The 19,600-nt window shown below is 41.8% G+C and overlaps 1 protein-coding gene across 5 annotated transcripts in view; it reads left to right on the top strand.

The window, feature by feature from the left end:
* Positions 1 to 19,600, top strand: part of LOC140714427 (adenosine kinase-like) — a 283,738-nt gene that overhangs the window by 34,168 nt on the left and 229,970 nt on the right. For all 5 annotated transcript variants that reach the window (XR_012095871.1, XM_073025719.1, XM_073025720.1 and 2 more), the window contains exon 3: positions 8,649 to 8,702. Coding sequence is in view for 4 of the 5 variants with exons in the window: in XM_073025719.1 (XP_072881820.1) it covers positions 8,649 to 8,702 (54 nt within the window). In the remaining variant the exon portion in view is untranslated. The remainder of the gene's footprint in view (positions 1 to 8,648; positions 8,703 to 19,600) is intronic.

Below are 19,600 nucleotides of genomic sequence, written 5' to 3'. Positions count from 1 at the left end.
ACCTCTATCAGGTCACCTCTCATCCTCCGTCACTCCAAGGAGAAAAGGCAATCTTAAGAAAGAAATTAGAAAAGCTAAAAGAAGATATGAGGTTGCTTTGGCAAGTAAGGTTAAAATAAATCCAAAGGGTTTCTACAGTTATATTAATAGCAAAAGGATAGTGAGGGATAAAATTGGTCCCTTACAGAATCAGAGTGGACAGCTATGTGTGGAGCCAAAAGAGATGGGGGAGATTTTCAACAATTTGTTTTCTTCGGTATTCACTAGGAAGAAGGATATTGAATTGTGTAAGGTAAGGGAAACAAGTAGGGTAGTTATGGAAATCATGATGATTAAAGAAGAGGAACTACTGGCGCTTTTAAAGAATATAGAAGTGGATGTCTCCAAGTCCTGATAGGATATTCCCCAGGACCTTGAGGGAAGTTAGTGTAGAAATAGCAGGGGCTCTGACAGAAATATTTCAAATGTCATTAGAAACGGGGATGGTGCCGGAGGATTGGCATATTGCTCATGTGGTTCCATTGTTTAAAAAGGGTTCTAAGAGTAAACCTAGCAATTATCGGCCTGTCAGTTTGACGTCAGTGGTGGGTAAGTTAATGGAAATTATTCTTAGAGATGGTATATATAATTATCTGGATAGACAGGGTCCAATTAGGAACAGTTGACATGGATTTGTGCGTGGAAGGTCATGTTTGACAAATCTTATTGAATTTTTTGAAGAGGTTACTAGGAAAGTTGATGAGGGTAAAGCAGTAGATGTTGTCTATATGGACTTCAGTAAGGCCTTTGGCAAGGTTCCCCATGGAAGGTTAGTTAGGAAGGTTCAATCGTTAGGTATTAATATTTAAGTAGTTAAATGGATTCAGCAGTGGCTGGATGGGAGATGCCAGAGAGTAGTGGTGGATAACTGTTTGTCAGGTTGGAGGCCAGTGATTAGTGGTGTGCCTCAGGGATCTGTACTGGGTCCAATGTTGTTTGTCGTATACATTAATGATTTGGATGATGGGGTGGTAAATTGGATTAGTAAGTATGCAGATGATACTAAGGTAGGTGGAGTTGTGGATAATGAAGTAGGTTTTCAAAGCTTGCAGAGAGATTTAGGCCAGTTAGAAGAGTGGGCTGAAAGATGGCAGATGGAGTTTAATGCTGATAAGTGTGAGGTGCTACATTTTGGTAGGAATAATCAAAATCGAACATACATGGTAAATGGTAGGGCATTGAGGAATGCAGTAGAACAGAGTGATCTAGGAATAATGGTGCATAGTTCCCTGAAGGTGGAATCTCATGTGGATAGGGTGGTGAAGAAAGCTTTTGGTATGCTGGCCTTTATAAATCAGAGCATTGAGTATAGGAGTTGGGATGTAATGTTAAAATTGTACAAGGCATTGTTGAGGCCAAATTTGGAATATTGTGTACAGTTCTGGTCATTGAATTATAGGAAAAATGTCAACAAAATAGAGAGAGTACAGTGGAGATTTACTAGGATGTTACCTGGGTTTCAGCAACTAAGTTACAGAGAAAGGTTGAACAAGTTAGGTCTTTATTCTTTGGAACGTTATAAGGTTGTGGGTGGACTTGATAGAGGTATTTAAAATTATGAGGGGGATAGATAGAGTTGACGTGGATAGGCTTTTTCCATTGAGAGTAGGGAACATTCAAAGAAGAGGACATGAGTTGAGAGTTAAGGGGCAAAAGTTTAGGGGTAACATGAGGGAGAACTTATTTACTCAGAGAGTGGTAGCTGTGTGGAATGAGCTTCCAGTTGAAGTGGTAGCGTCAGATTCAATATTGTCATTTAAAGCAAAATTCGATAGGTATATGGACAGGAAAGGAATGGAGGGTTATGGCCTGAGTGCAGGTTGGTGGGACCATGTGAGAGTAAGTGTTCGGCACGGACTATAAGGGCCGAGATGGCCTGTTTCCGTGTTGTTATTATATGGTTATATGGTTACACTCAACCTATGCTCGTAAGGCATGCTCCCCAATCCAGGCAACATCCTTGTAAATCTTCTCTGTGCACTTTCTATGGTTTCCACATCCTTCCTGTAATGAGGCGATCAGAACTGAGCACAGTACTCCAAGTGGGGTCTGACCAGGGTCCTATACAGCTGCAACATTACCTCTCAGCTCCTAAATTCAATTCCACGATTGATGCAGGCCAATGCGTTGTATGTCTTCTTAACCACAGAGTCAACCTGTGCAGCAGCTTTGAGTGTCCTATGAACTCGGACCCCAAGATCCCTCTGATCCTCCACACTGCCAAGAGTCTTACCATTAATACTATATTCTGCCATCATATTTGACCTACCAAAATAAACCACTTCACACTTATCTGGGTTCAACTCCCTCTGCCAATTCTCAGCCCAGTTTTGCATCCTATTGTTGTCCCATAGTAACCTCTGATAGCTCTCCACACTATCCACAAGACCCCCCAACCTTTGTGTCATCAGCAAATTTACTAACCCATCCTTCCACTTTCTCATCTACATCATTTCTAAACATCACGAAGAGAGGGGGTCTCAGAACAGATCCCTGAGGCACACCACTGGTCACCAACCTGCAACCAGAAAATGACCTGTCTACAACCACTCTGTGCCTTCTGTGGGCAAGCCAATTCTGGATCCACAAAGCAAGGTCCCATTGGATCCCATGACTCCTTACTTTCTCAATAAGCCTTATATGGTGTACCTTATCAAATGCCTTGCTGAAATCCATATACACTACATCTACTGCTCTACCTTCATCAATGTGTTTAGTCACATCCTCTGAAAATTCAATCAGGCTCGTAAGGCACAACCTGCCTTTGAATAATGCATGTTGACTATACCTAATCACATTATGCCTCTCCAAATGTTCATAAATCTTGCCTCTCAAGGTCTTTTCCATCAACTTACCAACCACTGAAGTAAGACTCACTGGTCTATAATTTCTTGAATGAGCGAACAACATCCACAACCCTCCAGTCCTCCGGAACCTCTCCTGTCCCCATTGATGATGCAAAGATCATCGCCATAGGCTCAGCAGTCTCCTCCCTCACCTCCTACAGTAGCCTGGGGTACATCTCGTCTGGTCCCAGAGACTTAACCAACTTGATTCTTTCCAAAAGATACAGCGCATCCTCTTTCTTAATATCTACATGCTCAAGCTTTTCAATCTGCTGCAAGTTGTTACTATAATTGCCAAGATCCTTTTCTGTAATGAATATGGAAGCAAAATATTCATTAAGTAGCTCTTTTTTTCTTTTTTTCTCTGGAAGCTGGGTTGGGCAACCATCCAAATTTTCTGTTTGAGTACCTTATTTTATGGTTTGTTCTCTAGTTCTAATAATTTATGGTCAGAACTTTTAACTCTTCTGTTAATTAGAATTTATAATGGATTGAAATATTAATTTACTTAAGTTTTAATATGAAATGGTTAAATCATCCTGTGAAATGGAATAAGATTTTTGCTTGTATTAAAAAGTTAAGGACCCCCATTATTTTTCTACAAGAAATGCATGTACGTAGTTGTGACAACGTACGCCTTTTTAATTGGTGGAGGGGTCTACAATTTCATTCCTCATTCAGAGCAAAATCTCAATGGGTCTCGATTTTTATAGATAATACAATTTCTTTTGTTCAACATAAAGTTGTCTCTGACCCTAATGGGTGAGTTGTCACAGTGTCAGGGGAAGTAGATAATAAATTAATTGTATTTGATAATGTGTGCGCTCCCAATGTGGATGACCCACGATTTTTTGAGCGTTTATTTTCATTCCTGCCAGATTTGAGTTTTTATTCTTTAGTGATGGGAGACCAGTATTAGATTGTTCTTCTCTTAAATCAGCCACACCTAATAAGACAGCTTTATTTATTCAGTCCTTTCTAATGAAGTGTGATATTATTGATGTGTGGTGATTTTTTTTCACCCAGCAGAAAGGGAGTATACATTCTTCTCTCATGTCCATCATTCCTGTACCAGGATTGATTATTTTTTTATTGATAGTCAAATGATTCCATCAGTTCAATCCATTGAATATAAAGAAATAGCTATATCCGACCATTTTCCTGTATTTCTATCTTTAAATCTTCCTGGTTTCACTCACATGAACAGATCCTGGTGTTTTAATTTAACTTTGTTATCTGATAAGGATTTTCTAAAATTTCTGGAGAATCAAATTACTCTTTTCTTTTGAAGAAAATACATTGGAAGAGACTTCTGGTCTTGTCATTTGGGATGCTTTTAAGGCATATATTAGAGGACAAATGATCTCCTATACTGCATATATTAAGAAAAAAGCTAATAAAGAGAGAACTGATTTAGTTAATCAGTTAAAACAATTACCCCAGAAATATGCTTTGGCACCAGACCCTGAACTATACAAAAGACGTATTGAAATTAAAACTAAATATAGATAGATAGATAGATACTTTATTCATCCCCATGGGGAAATTCAACTTTTTTTCCAATGTCCCATACACTTGTTGTAGCAAAACTAATTACATACAATACTTAACTCAGTAAAAAAATATGATATGCATCTAAATCACCGTCTCAAAAAGCATTAATAATAGCTTTTAAAAAGTTCTTAAGTCCTGGCGGTAGAATTGTAAAGCCTAATGGCATTGGGGAGTATTGACCTCTTCATCCTGTCTGAGGAGCATTGCATCGATAGTAACCTGTCGCTGAAACTGCTTCTCTGTCTCTGGATGGTGCTATGTAGAGGATGTTCAGAGTTATCCATAATTGACCGTAGCCTACTCAGCGCCCTTCGCTCAGCTACCGATGTTAAACTCTCCAGTACTTTGCCCACGACAGAGCCCGCCTTCCTTACCAGCTTATTAAGACGTGAGGCGTCCCTCTTCTTAATGCTTCCTCCCCAACACGCCACCACAAAGAAGAGGGCGCTCTCCACAACTGACCTATAGAACATCTTCAGCATCTCACCACAGACATTGAATGACGCCAACCTTCTTAGGAAGTACAGTCGCCTCTGTGCCTTCCTGCACAAGGCATCTGTGTTGGCAGTCCAGTCTAGCTTCTCGTCTAACTGTACTCCCAGATACTTGTAGGTCTTAACCTGCTCCACACATTCTCCATTAATGATCACTGGCTCCATATGAGGCCTAGATCTCCTAAAGTCCACCACCATCTCCTTGGTCTTGGTGATATTGAGACGCAGGTAGTTTGAGTTGCACCATATCACAAAGTCCTGTATCAGTTTCCTATACTCCTCCTCCTGTCCATTCCTGACACACCCCACTATGGCCGTGTCATCAGCGAACTTCTGCACATGGCAGGACTCCGAGTTATATTGGAAGTCTGATGTGTACAGGGTGAACAGGACCGGAGAGAGTACGGTTCCCTGCGGCGCCCCTGTGCTGCTGACCACCGTGTCAGACCTACAGTCTCCCAACCGCACATACTGAGGTCTATCTGTCAAGTAGTCCACTATCCAATCCACCATGTGAGAGTCTACTCCCATCTCCGTTAGTTTGTGCCTTAAGATCTTGGGCTGGATGGTGTTAAAGGCACTAGAGAAGTCAAGGAATGTAATCCTCACAGCACAACTGACCCCCTCTAGGTGAGAGAGTGATTTGTGCAGCAAATACGTGATAGCATCCTCCACTCCCACCTTCTCCTTATACGCAAACTGAAGAGGATCCTGGGCGTGCCTGGTTTGTGGCCTCAGATTCTGTATTATCAGCCGCTCCATGGTCTTCATCACGTGCGACGTCAAGGCAACAGGTCTGAAGTCATTCAACTCCTTTGGTTGTGGTTTCTTCGGTACCGGGACAATACAGGATGTTTTCCACTGTCTGGGTACTCTTCTCTGCTCCAGGCTCATGTTGAAGATGCGCTGTAGTGGTTCTCCCAGCTCAGTCGCACAGGCCCTCAGTAATCGTGGGGAAACTCCATCCGGTCCAGCCGCCTTGCTGGTACAGATCTTCCTCAGTTGACCTTCCACCTGTGCAGCCGTAATCCTGGGCGTGGGCAAGGTCTCCTGTGAGTGGCTATTTTCCTGTGAGGGAAGTAAGCCTGGTGTGGATTCCTGCGGTGAGGATGAGATTGAGCTGTCGAACCTGTTGAAGAAGTTGTTCAGCTGATCTTATAAAATATGATCTTATAACGTATCCAATTGAAAGCCAACTTTTAAAAGATAGAAAGCCAACTTTTTGTATCTAATGTTACAACTTATTTACCCTCTATGTTTCTTTTACTGACTAATTTTAGTCAGTTTTCAGAATATAAATTGAATTTACCTAAGAGTGAATTGTTTACTTTAAATAATTAGATGCCAACCAATATTAATCTTCCTTTTAAAATTGTAAGAAAACAATGTATGAAATAAATGACCTCCACCAACTAGGTCATGCTCTCTCTCATCTTGCTGCTGCTATCAGGTAGAAGGTACAGGAGCCTTAAGACTTACACCAGCTTGTTTAGGAACAGTTATTATTCCTTAATTATCAGGCTCATGAACCTGAGAACCTAACTTCACTCGACCCCATCAGAGTTTTATGTGGTGACATGTAGTTGGTTTGATAATAAATCTAATTTGAACCTTGAAAAGAGAAGATGTAAGATGATCCAGCATGGGGAATGGAAGAGCCGGGGGGGGGGGGGGGAGGAGGTGCATAAATTTCTTTACTTTCCAGTAATTTTGCTGTCTTAATGTCTTCGAAGCCATTATGCATTTTTCCTGACTTTGCTTTCATGAGTAGTTGCAAGCCTGATAGAACTTTGGACTCATGGTTAAATTTGAAACTGGCACTAATATCACTCTAATTGAGCTGGAAGCAAATTGAGGATTGACAGCTTGTTTGGTGTCAATTTCCTTAGGGATTTATTCACATTTCAGTTGGCATTTTTAAGTGAGGATTTAAACTGAGCAATGTGGAACAGTTTTCGCATTGCTACTGATCCATGGGAAATATAAGGTCCCAGAAAGTGTTTCACCTGCTGAAACGCTGAATCTTTCTGTTACTTGCTGGGTATGTTTTAGGCTGATGATTATCGCTTTTTAGGTGAGTACAGTTGCAACAAGTCAAAAACAAGTTGTCTAAAAAAACACAATGTTGGCATTTATTTCAAGAAAACTAGAACATACAGTAAAAGCAAGGATGTACCTCTGATGCTTTATAAGGTATTGTTCAGACTGCATCAGAAATATTGCGAGCAATTTTGGGTTTTGAATCTAAGGAAGGATGTGCTGTTGTTTGAGATGGTTCAAAGGAATTCATAACAATAATCTCAGGAATGACAGACTTAATATGCAAGGAGTGTTTCGTGTTTTTGAGCCTGTACTCAAAGGACTTAATAATGGTGATGGGGATTTCACTGAAACCTCCCAAATACTGGAAGGTCTGGATAAAGAAAATGTGAAGAGGATGTTTCCATTAGTAGGAGAGTCTAGGGTAAAAGAATAGCCTCAGAAGAGCGGGGGTCTCTTTAAAACTGAGATGAGGAATTTCTTCACTCAGAAATTTTGTTCCCACATTGGGCTATGGAGGCCAAGTCTCTGGGTGTATATAAGGCAGATATGATTAGTAAGGGGATGAAGGGTTATGGGAGAAGGCAGAAGAATGTAGTTGGAAAAAAAAATCAGCTATGATTGAATAGTGGAGCAGACTAAATGGGTCAACATGGACTAATTCTGCTTCTGAATATTTTGGTCTTAATGGTCTTAACGTTGACACCATCTATGTTAAAAAGTGCTTCATCATCCACCATCTTTCTGTCATTGGCACAGAGTGGTTAAAATGTAATGCAATCACTTGCCAGGTCTTGTCCAACATCGCATCACAACCCTCCAATATCTGGCACCGTGACTAAATTTGAATGTGATGTGCATGAGTTCTGCAAATGCAGTAGTGGCTGATTAATTCAAAAGACAGCTGGTCTTCAAGCAAAAACTGTAACCTCCCCATGGTAATTAGTTGGACACAAATGTCTTTAAGAATGCAGGCTGACTGTTCACAGTGTGAAACCATTTGATGTGGAACATTCTGATTTGTACCATCATAGCTACATGTGGGAAGATGGTAAAAAAAATTTCTTTCATGTTCATCAACCCACATTGAAATGATTTGTTTCTGACTTAATGGAAACATTAGCTTATGGACCATTCTGTGAAATGGATTTCCTGCATAACCCAGGTATGTATCTGCATTTGATATAGTGTGGGAGAATTGGAGAGCTGGACATTCCACCGAGTCTCGGGTATCTTTCTGTAAGATAATTTTGAGTCTAATCAGTATATGTAAGTGTTTTTATACTGGAATGTTGATGGAAGGAGTAAAAAGGGCTTCACATAGCATACAGGTGAATGAAGCTTCCTAGGGAGCATTTAGAAGAAATGTGTTCAGAGCTATGAGAGGTAACAAGAGCACGGGAAAGGAAAACTAATTGCATCTCTTTCAAAATAAAACCCCACAGGACCTGGAGGCTGAAAGACCTCTCACTTTGCAGTGATAAATACCTGCCCTACCAGAAACAGACAATGTATATCTGTGAGAGTGGAAAAACAAAGCCATTCTTTCAAATACAAACTGCTGGACAAATACTGATTGCTCCATTTCATGAACTTTTTAACTGTTATTTTTCTTGAGAAGCAGCTGTATTCTGCTTTCTCTAGTACTAAATTATACTTTTGTTCTGATTTAAAGGTATGGGTTGAAGACAAATGACCAGATCCTGGCTGATGAGAAACACAAGGGACTGTAAGTGAATTTTAGTGAACTAAGTAATTAAAGGAGGCTGAAAATAATTGCAGGATGTAAATAATAGTTCCCTGTAAAACATGTACTCTTGGTATGTCTAAAATAATGCAGAGGGGCCAAGTTGAACAACTTGACCTTATTGTTGCTTACTCATTAGGGAGATTGATGAATGCACTGAAGGAGATTGAAAGAAGACATAATAGTACACTGGATTTGAGAAGCTTTGAATATTGCCTTAAAGTCTTGCACAGAGCTTTAAGTAGAGCACTGTGGCTCCATGTTTGTTTGTGTATAGTAAATGAATACATAACCAATAAGCAGTGAGTCCTAGTCCTTTCTATAGGATCCTGCTTGTGCGATTTTTGAAGTACAAAATTGTTCAGTACAGCATCAGAGGGGGCCACATGCATTGATTAAATACAAGATAAAAGCCTTTGACTTCAGGTAAGAGGTAAGTTTGGGACTAATGTAGAAGGACTGATATACTAGATATACTGATATACTATAAGACTACAGGAAGATATAGAGATATCTAGGAATGAAATAGTTTCTACAAGGATTGAAAGTATAGTTTTGAATACTGACATGGAACTGCAATGTTTATTTTTTTCCTGATTCTGTATTGTTCAGAAATAATATTAAGTATTTATGATGAGGCAGCTTTTCAGAGGATAAATGCTATGTGATATGCTCTGCAATTTTCTATCAGGAGTATTTTTTTATTCAGGGAATGATTGCGCAGGAAATGCTTGCTCTGATCTGAGGCAATAAATGTAACAAGGCTTGAGGGCCTTCATTGGTCAGAGCTGACCATGGATGTTTTGACCTAGCTGTATAGGTATGCAAGTCTGGGCAGTATGATATGGAGAGCAAGCCGTTGCCCATGTAGCAAGCTCTCTCTTTCCATGCATCTGCTAAATTCAAAGGAACAGCAAAGACCGATACAGTTTGGTACCAGCAGCATTGCAGGAGTTGTCAGTCAGCATTGAACTCAAGGCTCAGTAGTTCAGTTTTCCTTCGATGGAAAATTCTATCTGTGTAAAGTCATTGGAAGGACAATCTTGGTCAGTAAAAAATTGTTTTGAATCTCATGTTTTCAAGTCTTGCTGGGTGAACACTGATAAATATTTGTTATAGATAACAAAGTTATTTTGATTTTAACCTTGAAGTTAGTTACATTTAAAATAAATAATTCTCTGAAACAAACTTGGCTGAGTTATGCAACAGACGTTAAACAAACAAAAAGTAGCAGGTCTTTTCAATTTGTTCTAACAGGCTAAGAACAATCCACCAAATTGAAAATGCAATCTTTTGTGATGTTAGTGATTTTCTTACTTTGTTGAAAAAATATCCTGTCCAGAAAGAGAATCGTTCAGTCCACGAAACCTGCAACATCCAGCATTCATATATTATCATTATTCCACTCCACTGCAGATTGTTCACTTGGTTATGATTATCTCTTCTCAGAACTTCTCTTTTTAAATAAGAAAATAAGCACCGAGCTGTAGCTTGATGACCTTCGGCTCATACGGGACATGAGGTGATAGAGAGGAACTACAGATAGGTAGTCACCCCTAGGTTGCAGGAGGCAGGTAATGAGTGACTGTCAGAAGGAAGGGAAATGGGCAGCCAATTCAGAATACCCCTGTGGCCATTCACCTCAATGATAAGTATACCACTTTGGATACTGTTGAGGGGGAATGACCTAGTAGGGGGTGGGGGGAAGCTACAATGACCAGGTCTCTGGCACTGAGTCTGGTGCTGTGGCCCAGAGGCTCAGAAGAGAAGAGAGATGATAGGAGATCCCACAGTCAGAGGAACAGAGAAGAGATTCTGTGGGTGCAGATGATGGTATGTTGTTTCCCAGGTGCCGATGTCAGGGATGTCTTAGATCGGGTCCACGACATTCTAAGTGGGGAGGATGAGCAGCCAGAAGTCTTGGTACATATTGGCAACAATGATATGGGTAGGAAAGGTGAGATGATCCTGAAGAGAGAATTTGAGGAGCTAGGTAGAAAGCTGAAAAGCTGGACCTCCAGGATAGTAATCTCTGGATTGCTACCTATGCCACGTGCCAGTGAGGGCCAGAATGGGATGATTTGGCAGATGAATACGTGGCTGAGGAACTGGTGCAGGGGGTAAGGTTTCAAATTTATGGATTGTTGGGTCCTCTTTTGGGGAAGGTACAACCTGTACAAAAGGGATGGGTTACACCTGAACCCAAGTGGGGCCAATATCCTTGCAGGTAGGTTTGCTAGAGCTGTTTAGGAGGGTTTAAACAAATTTGGCAGGGGAAGGGGACCGGAGTGATTGGGTTGAAAATGAGGTAATTGGATTACAAACAGAGGCAGTATGTCGTGAGCCTGCTAGCAAGGACAAGCTGATAGTGCAAAATTGCAGTCAGCAGCATGAGTTGCAATGCAAAAAGACTGACAGAATCAAAAAGGGTGAATACAGAACTGAAGGTGTTATATTTGAATGTGTGCGGTATAAGGAATAAGATAGATTAAACTTGTAGCACAGTTACAGTTTGGCATATATGAATCGTGGCTGAAAGAACATAATAGCTGTGAGCTTAACATCCAAGGATACACATTGTATCAAAATGTGATGATACAAAACTTGGGGGTGTTGTACGTAGTGTGGAGGGCTGTCAGAGGTTACAGTGGGACATCGATAGGATAAAAAACTGGGCTGAGCAGTGCCAGATGGTGTTCAACCCAGATAAGTGTGAGGTGGTTCATTTCCATAGGTCAAATATGATGGCAGAATATTGTATTAATGTTAAGACTCTTGGCAGTGTGGAGGATCAGAAGGATCTTGGGGTCCGAGTCCATAGGACACTCAAATCTGCTTCACAGGTTGACTGTGTGGTTAAGAAGGCATATGGTGTGTTGGCCTTCATCAACTGTGGGATTGAGTTCAAGATCTGAGAGGAAATGTTGCAGCTATATAAAGCCCTGGTCAGACCCCACTTGGAGTACTGTGCTCTGTTTTGGTCGCCTCACTACAGGAAGGATGTGGAAGCCAGGGTGCAGAGGAGATTTACAAGGATGTTGCCTGGATTGGGGAGCATGCCTTATGAGAATAGGTTGAGTGAACTTGGTCTTTTCTCCTTGGAGCGAAGGAGGATGAGAGGTGACCTGATAGCAGGTTTATAAGATGATAAGAGGCATTGATCGTGTTGATAATCAAGAGGCTTTATCCCAGGGCTGAAATGGCTAACACGAGAGGACACAGTCTTAAGGTGCTTGGAAATAGGTACAGAGGAGATGTCAGGGGAATGTTTTTTACACGGAGAGTGTGTGGAATGGGCTGTCAGCGATTGTGGTGGAGGCGGATACAATAGTGTCTTCTAAGAGATTCTTGGATAGGTACATGGAGCTTAGAAAAATAGAGGGCTATGGGTAACCTGAGGTAATTTCGAAAGCAAGTACATGTTCAGCACAGCATTGTGGGCCAAAGGGCCTGTATTGTGCTGTAGGTTTTCTATTTTTCTAAAAGGGCAGGCAGATAGGCAGAGGGGGTGGCATAGCTCTATTGGTTAAAAAATGAAATCAAATTATTAGAAAGAGATGATATGGGGTAGGAAATATGCAGCTAGATTGGGAAAATCAGGTTGGTGATGGATGCCAAGAGGAATAAATTTCTAGAATGCCTACAAGATGGCTTTTTAGAGCAGCTTCTGGTTGAGTCCACCAGAGGATCAGCTAATCTGGATTGGGTATTGTGGAATGAACCGGAATTGAATAGAAAGCTTAACATCAAGGAACCCTTTGGATGCAGTGACCATAAAATGCTAAAATTCACCCTGTAATTTGAAAGGGGGAAGATAATGTCAGACATATCAGTATTACAGTTGAGTAAAGGGACTTGCAGAGGCATGAGAGAGGAGTTGGTCAAAATTGATTGGAAAAGAACACTGGCAGGGATGATGGCAAAACAGCAATGGCTAGAATTTCTGGGAGCAATTTGGAAGGTGCAAGGTATGTACATCCCAAAGGGGAAGCAGTAGTCTAAAGGCAGGATGACACAATCATGGCTACAACAACAACGCCAACATAACAGCCAAAGAGAGGGTATTCTGTCCTCACTTGTTTTTCCCATTTTCTTAAGCTAGACCGATGAATAACTCCAGTCTTGACACAGCTGTAGTTGAAGGCAGTTTTAATTATTCACCAATGAGTTACAGTACACAAGGAGCCAGTGTAAATTACAGTACTTCTCGGCATTTTAACGAAAGGCAGATTCAAATATTGTTGAAATTCCTTTGTCTAATAACAAGTGTTTCTAACTACTAAATGAAATATACTATCAATTATATAATGGCTGACCTAATGTTGAAGGTTAATTGCTTAATGATGCGATGGTAAGTCAACAGCAGCTGTGAAATTACAAGTACCTGTAGTGAGATTTAGTAGAGATAAGCAAAGCACATCAGGAAAGATGTATCTGTAAAAGATGTCACCAGCTGAACCCAGGACCTACACGCAAAAAAAACATTAACCATGTTAGAGTCAATGCTCCTGATCAATTGAATAGCACAGTCAAGTACTAAAGAATAATAAGACCATCAATTAGATTCAAGTATATTTACATTTATTTTTTTATTAATGAATGTATAAATTATACAACCTTGAGATTTGTTTGCTCACAGGTAGCCACAAAACAAGAAACCTGAAAGAACCCAATTTAAGGAAAAAAAGAATTGAAATAGAAGACCAACACTCGATGCACAAGAGAAAGAAAAAAATACAAGTCGTGCAAACAACAGCATTCTGAATAGAAACATAGAAAATAGGTGCAGGAGTAGGCCATTCGGCCCTTTGAGCCTGCATCGCCATTCAGTATGATCATGGCTGATCATCCAACTCAGAACCCTGTACCTGCTTTCTCTCCATACCCCCTGATCCCTTTAGCCACAAGGGCCATATCTAACTCCCTTTTAAATATAGCCAATGAACTGGCCTCAACTGTTTCCTGTGGCAGAGAATTCCACAGATTCACCACTCTCTGTGTGAAGAGGTTTTTCCTCATCTCGGTCCTAAAAGGCTTCTCCTTTATCCTTAAACTGTGACCCCTCCTACTGGACTCCCCCAACATCGGAAACAATCTTCCTGCATCTAGCCTGTCCAATCCCTTTAGAATTTTATACATTTCAATAAGATCCCCCCCCTCAATCTTCTAAATTCCAGTGAGTATAAGCCAGTCTTTCTTCATATGAAGGTCCTGCCATCCCAGGAATCAATCTGGTGAACCTTCTATGTACTCCCTCTATGGCAAGAATGTCTTTCCTCAGATTAGGGGACCAAAACTGCACACCATACTCCAGGTGTGGTCTCACCAAGGCCTTGTACAACTGCAGTAGAACCTCCCTGCTCCTGTACTCGAATCCTTTTGCTATGAATGCCAACATACCATTTGCCTTTTTCACCTCCTGCTGTACCTGCATGCCCACTTTCAATGACTGGTGTACAATGACAGCCAGGTCTCGTTGCACCTCCCCTTTTCCGTTCAGATAATAATCTGTTCTCCTGTTCTTGCATCCAAAGTGGATAACCTCACATTTATCCACATTAAATTGCATCTGCCATGAATTTGCCCACTCACCTAACCTATCCAAGTCACCCTGCATCCTCTTAGCATCCTCCTCACAGCTAACACCGCTGCCCAGCTTCGTGTCATCCGCAAACTTGGAGATGCTGCATTTAATTCCCTCGTCTAAATCATTAATATAAATTGTAAACAACTGGGGTCCCAGCACTGAGCCTTGCGGTACCCCACTAGTCACTGCCTGCCATTCTGAAAAGGTCCCGTTTACTCCCACACTTTGCTTCCTGTCTGCCAACCAATTCTCTATCCACATCAATACCATACCCCCAATACCGTGCGCTTTAAGTTTGCACACTAATCTCCTGTGTGGGACCTTGTCAAAAGCCTTTTGAAAATCTAAATATACTACATCCACTGGCTCTCCCTTATCCACTCTACTAGTTACATCTTCAAAAAATTCTATAAGATTCGTCAGACATGATTTTCCTTTCACAAATCCATGCTGACTTTGTCCAATGATTTCACCTCTTTCCAAATGTGCTGTTATCACATCTTTGATAACCGACTCTAGCATTTTCCCCACCACCGATGTCAGACTAACCGGTCTATAATTCCCTGGTTTTTCTCTCCCTTTTTTAAAAAGTGGGGTTACTTTAGCCACCCTCCAATTCTCAGGAACTAATCCAGAATCTAAAGAGTTTTCAAAAATCATCACTAATGCATCCACTATTTCTTGGGCTACTTCCTTAAACACTCTGGGATGCAGACCATCTGGCCCTGGGGATTTATCTGTCTTTAATCCCTTCAATTTACCTAACACCACTTTCCTACTAACATGTATTTCCCTCAGTTCCTCCATCTCACTAGACCCTCAGTCCCCTACTATTTCCGGAAGATTATTTATGTCCTCCTTAGTGAAGACAGAACCAAAGTAGTTATTCAATTGGTCTACCATGTCCTTGTTCCCCATGATCACTTCACCTGTTTCTGACTGTAAGGGACCTACATTGTCTTAACCAATCTTTTTCTTTTCACATATCTATAAAAGCTTTTACAGTCCATTTTTATGTTCCCTGCCAGCTTTCTGTCATAATCTTTTTTCCCTTTCCTAATTAAGCCCTTTGTCCTCCTTTGCTGGACTCTGAATTTCTCCCAGTCCTCAGGTGTGCCGCTTTTACTGGCTAATTTGTATGTTTCTTTGGAGGACTTGATACTATCCCTAATTTCCCTTGTCAGCCACGGTTTATTCCCTGGTTTATTCTTTTGCCAAACTGGGATGAACACTTGTTGTAGTTCATCCATGTGATCTTTAAATGCTTGCCATTGCATATCCACCGTCAACACTTTAAGTATCATTTGCCAGTCTATCTTAGCGAACTCACGTCTGATACCTTCAAAGTTACCCTTCTTTAAGTTCAGAACCTTTGTTTCTGAATTAACTATGTCACTCTCCATCTTAATGAAGAATTCCACCATATTATGGTCACTCTTACCCAAGGGTCCTCGCACGATAAGATTGCTAACTAACCCTTCCTCATTGTTCAATACCCAATCTAGAATGGCCTGCTCTTTAGTTGGTTCCTCGACATGTTGGTTCAGAAAACCATTCCGTGTACATTCCAAGAAATCCTCTTCCTCAGCACCCTTACCAATTTGGTTCACCCAATCTATATGTAGATTGAAGTCACCCTCCATAACTACTGTTCCTTTATTGCATGCATTTCTAATTTCCTGTTTAATGCCATCCCCAACCTCACTACTACTGTTAGGTGGCCTGTACACAACTCCCACCAGAGTTTTCTGCCCCTTAGTGTTATGCAGCTCTACCCATATCGATTCCACATCCTCCAGACTAATGTCCTTCCTTTCTATTGCGTTAATCTCGTCTCTAACCAGCAGCACTACCCCACCTCCTTTTCTTTCCTGTCTATCCCTCTTGAATATTGAATATCCCTGGATGTTGAGCTCCCATCCTTGGTCACCCTAGAGCCATATCTCTGTGATCCCAACTATATCATATTCATTAATAACTATCTGCTCATTTAATTCATCCACTTTATTACGAATGCTCCTCGCATTGACACACAAAGCCTTCAGGCTTGTTTTTACAACACTCTTAGCCCTTATACAATTATGTTGAAAAGTGGTCCTTTTTGATTTTTGCCCTGGATTTGCCTGCCTGCCACTTTTACTTTTCACCTTACTACTTTTTGCTTCTACCCTCATTTTACACCCCTCTGTCTCTCTGCGCTTGTTCCCATCCCTCTGCCACGTTAGTTTAAATCCTCCTGAACAGCAGTAGCAAATGCTCCGCCTAGGACATTGGTTCCAGTCCAGCCCAGGTGCAGACCGTCCTGTTTGTACCGGTCCCACCTTCCCCAGAACTGGTTCCAATGCCCCAGAAATTTGAATCCCTCCCCCTTGCACCATTTTTCAAGCCACGTATTCATCTGAAATATCCTCCTATTTCTACCCTGACTAGCATGTGGCACTGGTAGTAATCCAGAGATTATTATCTTTGTGGTCCTACTTGTTAGTTGATCTCCTAACTCCCTAAATTCACCTTGTCGGACCTCATCCCGTTTTTTACCTATATCGTTTGTACCTATGTGCACCACGACCACTGGCTGTTCACCCTCCCATTCCAGAATGTCCTGCAGCCACTCAGAAACATCCTTGACCCTTGCACCAGGGAGGCAACATACCATCCTGGAGTCTCGTTTGCGGCCGCAGAAACGCCTATCTATTCCCCTTACAATCGAATCCCCTATCGCTATAGCTCTCCTATTCCTTTTCCTTCCCTCCTGTGCCGCAGAGCCACCCATGGCGCCATGAACTAGGCTGCTGCTGCCTTCCCCTGATGAGACATCTCCCCCAACCAGTATCCAAAACAGTATATCTGTTTAGGAGGGAGATGACCTCAGTGGACTCCTGCCTACTGCTATACTGTCTAGAGGCCACCCATTCCCTTTCTGCCTGTGTAGCCTTTACCTGTCGTGTGGCCAACTCACTGAATGTGCTATTCACGACTTTCTCAGCGTCATGGATGCTCCAGTATGAATCCAATCGCAGCTCCTGCCGCTCAGTGCAGTCTGCCAGAAGCTGCAGCTGGACACATTTCCTGCACACATAGTTGTCAGGGACACTGGAAGTATCCCTGATTTCCCACATGCTGCAGGATGAACAAACCACGGGGCCAATCTCAGCTGACATGACCTACCCAATACGTTGCCTCAACTTTTGAAACGTTCTCTTTTTAAAGGAACTTACCCAGCCTTACCTCACTTGGAGTGAAGCTCGTCGAAGCCTCTCGAGACAAAGCCTTCCTACTCTGTCCCCCTCTACTCCGTCGCCCGCTCCATCTAACTGCTCCCTTTAAGTTCTCCCACTGCCTCACGGTCCGATTTTCACGCGCTTGCGCAGTCATGTCCCCGTTAAACTGCCGAAGAAAAAGAATCCCAGAGTAGGCCCATACCCTTTCTTATCAGTCCATCATATTAGCAGACATGGAGCACAGCAGCCAGGGCAGTCATTGTAGCCTCATTGCCAGAGGTGACCATCATGGAGAATGAGCAAAATCAGTTCTTGCCTCCAATCTGGGCCTTAAAAGTTGTCTAAATAGGGGATTGTACCTTGCACTAGGATCCGGGCACCACTGCTGTGAAAGGCCCCAGCCCAGCCCGAAGCCACACTCAAGCTCTTCAAATCAGCTAGGTGCCCAGGGTGATCCAACCTTGTATGAGCATCGAGATCGAATTCGAAATACAGGAGTAAAATTTTGTCATTCAAGATGGATCACTACCCAAACAGTTTCTAGATTTGTTTTGGATCATATCAAGTATACAACAGAGGATCCAAAACAAATCTAGAATCTTGTGCACCCTCAAAATATTGACCTTTACAGATTTGTAATTAGAGTTCACGTTTCAATTATTTTCCAACAGTCTATTTTCCCATCAATACTGTTTGTTTACTTCCCAAGTAATCTTGGGGCATTTCTTGAGCATGAATGTAAGTCAAGGAAAGTGGCTGCTTGCTCGCTAACAGTTGTTTTGGAAACTACGGAAGGGGAGCTGTGTCACCCAGCTGTTTTAGCTGTCTTGATGGAACCTGTTATCCATTACCCTCAGTAAAGTCACCCATTGAAGGAGCTGGTTTGTTTGTCATCCTTTGTACAAAGACAGATTCACCCATGCTTTTTGTGTTGCTTATCAAACCTCTTTGATATGAGGTTAAGAAAGGAGAGATGGGAGGCTGGCAGGACTGGCTGAAGCTCTCTGTAAATGGATGCTGCTAATGCAGGAGGTCACGAGTTTGGGACACCTGTTTTCTAGAATGGTAGTTCTGAAGATGTTCACAGGTGAAGATTTGTGTGCTCCCCCATTATAGTTGTGACATTACCCTTATCACATGCCTTTTCCAGCTCCTTTTGCCCTCTTAACCCCATACGTTGTCTACTACTTAGAAGCCTATTAATGATTGCATAATAGTTTCTTAACTCCACCTACAAAGATTCAATGTTTTCTGACCATTTGTCTCCTCTTTCTAAAGATGTAATTTTATCTCTTACCATCAGAGCCACACCACTGCCCATGCCTTCCTGTCTGTCCTTCAATACAAAGTATATCCTTTGATGTTAAGCTCCCAACTTTGGCTTTCTTTCAGCCACGGCGATGATGCCCACAATGTCATACCGACCAATCTCTAATTGTACCAGGAGTTTGTCCACCTTATTCCAAATGTTATGAGCATTTAAATACTGCACCTTCAGTCCTGCATTCTTTGCCTTTTTGAATTTTGAATGGTACAATTAACTCTTTGCTCTGTCTGCATTTGTACCCAATCATTGGCTTGACCTTCCTTACACTCAAAGATATCCTTTACTCTGGCACCAGGGCAACAATACATCCATCTGAAGTCTTGCTTGTGGCCACAGAAATATCTATCTTTGCCCTGATCAATATTTCTCACCTAGTGCTTGACCTACTCTGCTGTATCACAGAGCCAGCTGTAGTGCCATTGATCTGGTTGCTGTTGTTTTTACCCCTGAGGTCATGCTCCAAGTGTTATACTTGTTAAGGAAAAGCTACCAGCAAATCCTGCAGTCACACATCCATCTGAGTGAACTTCAGCCTTGAAGCTCCTGTCTTGAGCAGTCTGTGCCCCCTGTATGCTCCTCAGTGAGTCCAGGTATTGTTCTAACTGATCTGTATGGTCTGATAGCAGTAGTATTTGGACATCCTTCTGGTGAACATTGTCACCAGGGACACCTGACCACACTCTGATCTCCGACATCTCACTGGCAGTGGAATATCATTCCAGTGATGCCATCGCAGCCCCTTTCA

The sequence above is a fragment of the Hemitrygon akajei genome, chromosome 21, assembly GCF_048418815.1.
Source record: "Hemitrygon akajei chromosome 21, sHemAka1.3, whole genome shotgun sequence".
NCBI classification, from domain to species: Eukaryota; Metazoa; Chordata; class Chondrichthyes; order Myliobatiformes; family Dasyatidae; genus Hemitrygon; species Hemitrygon akajei.
Note: the sequence above shows the minus strand (reverse complement) of the source record. Positions and strands in the feature narration are given on the sequence as shown.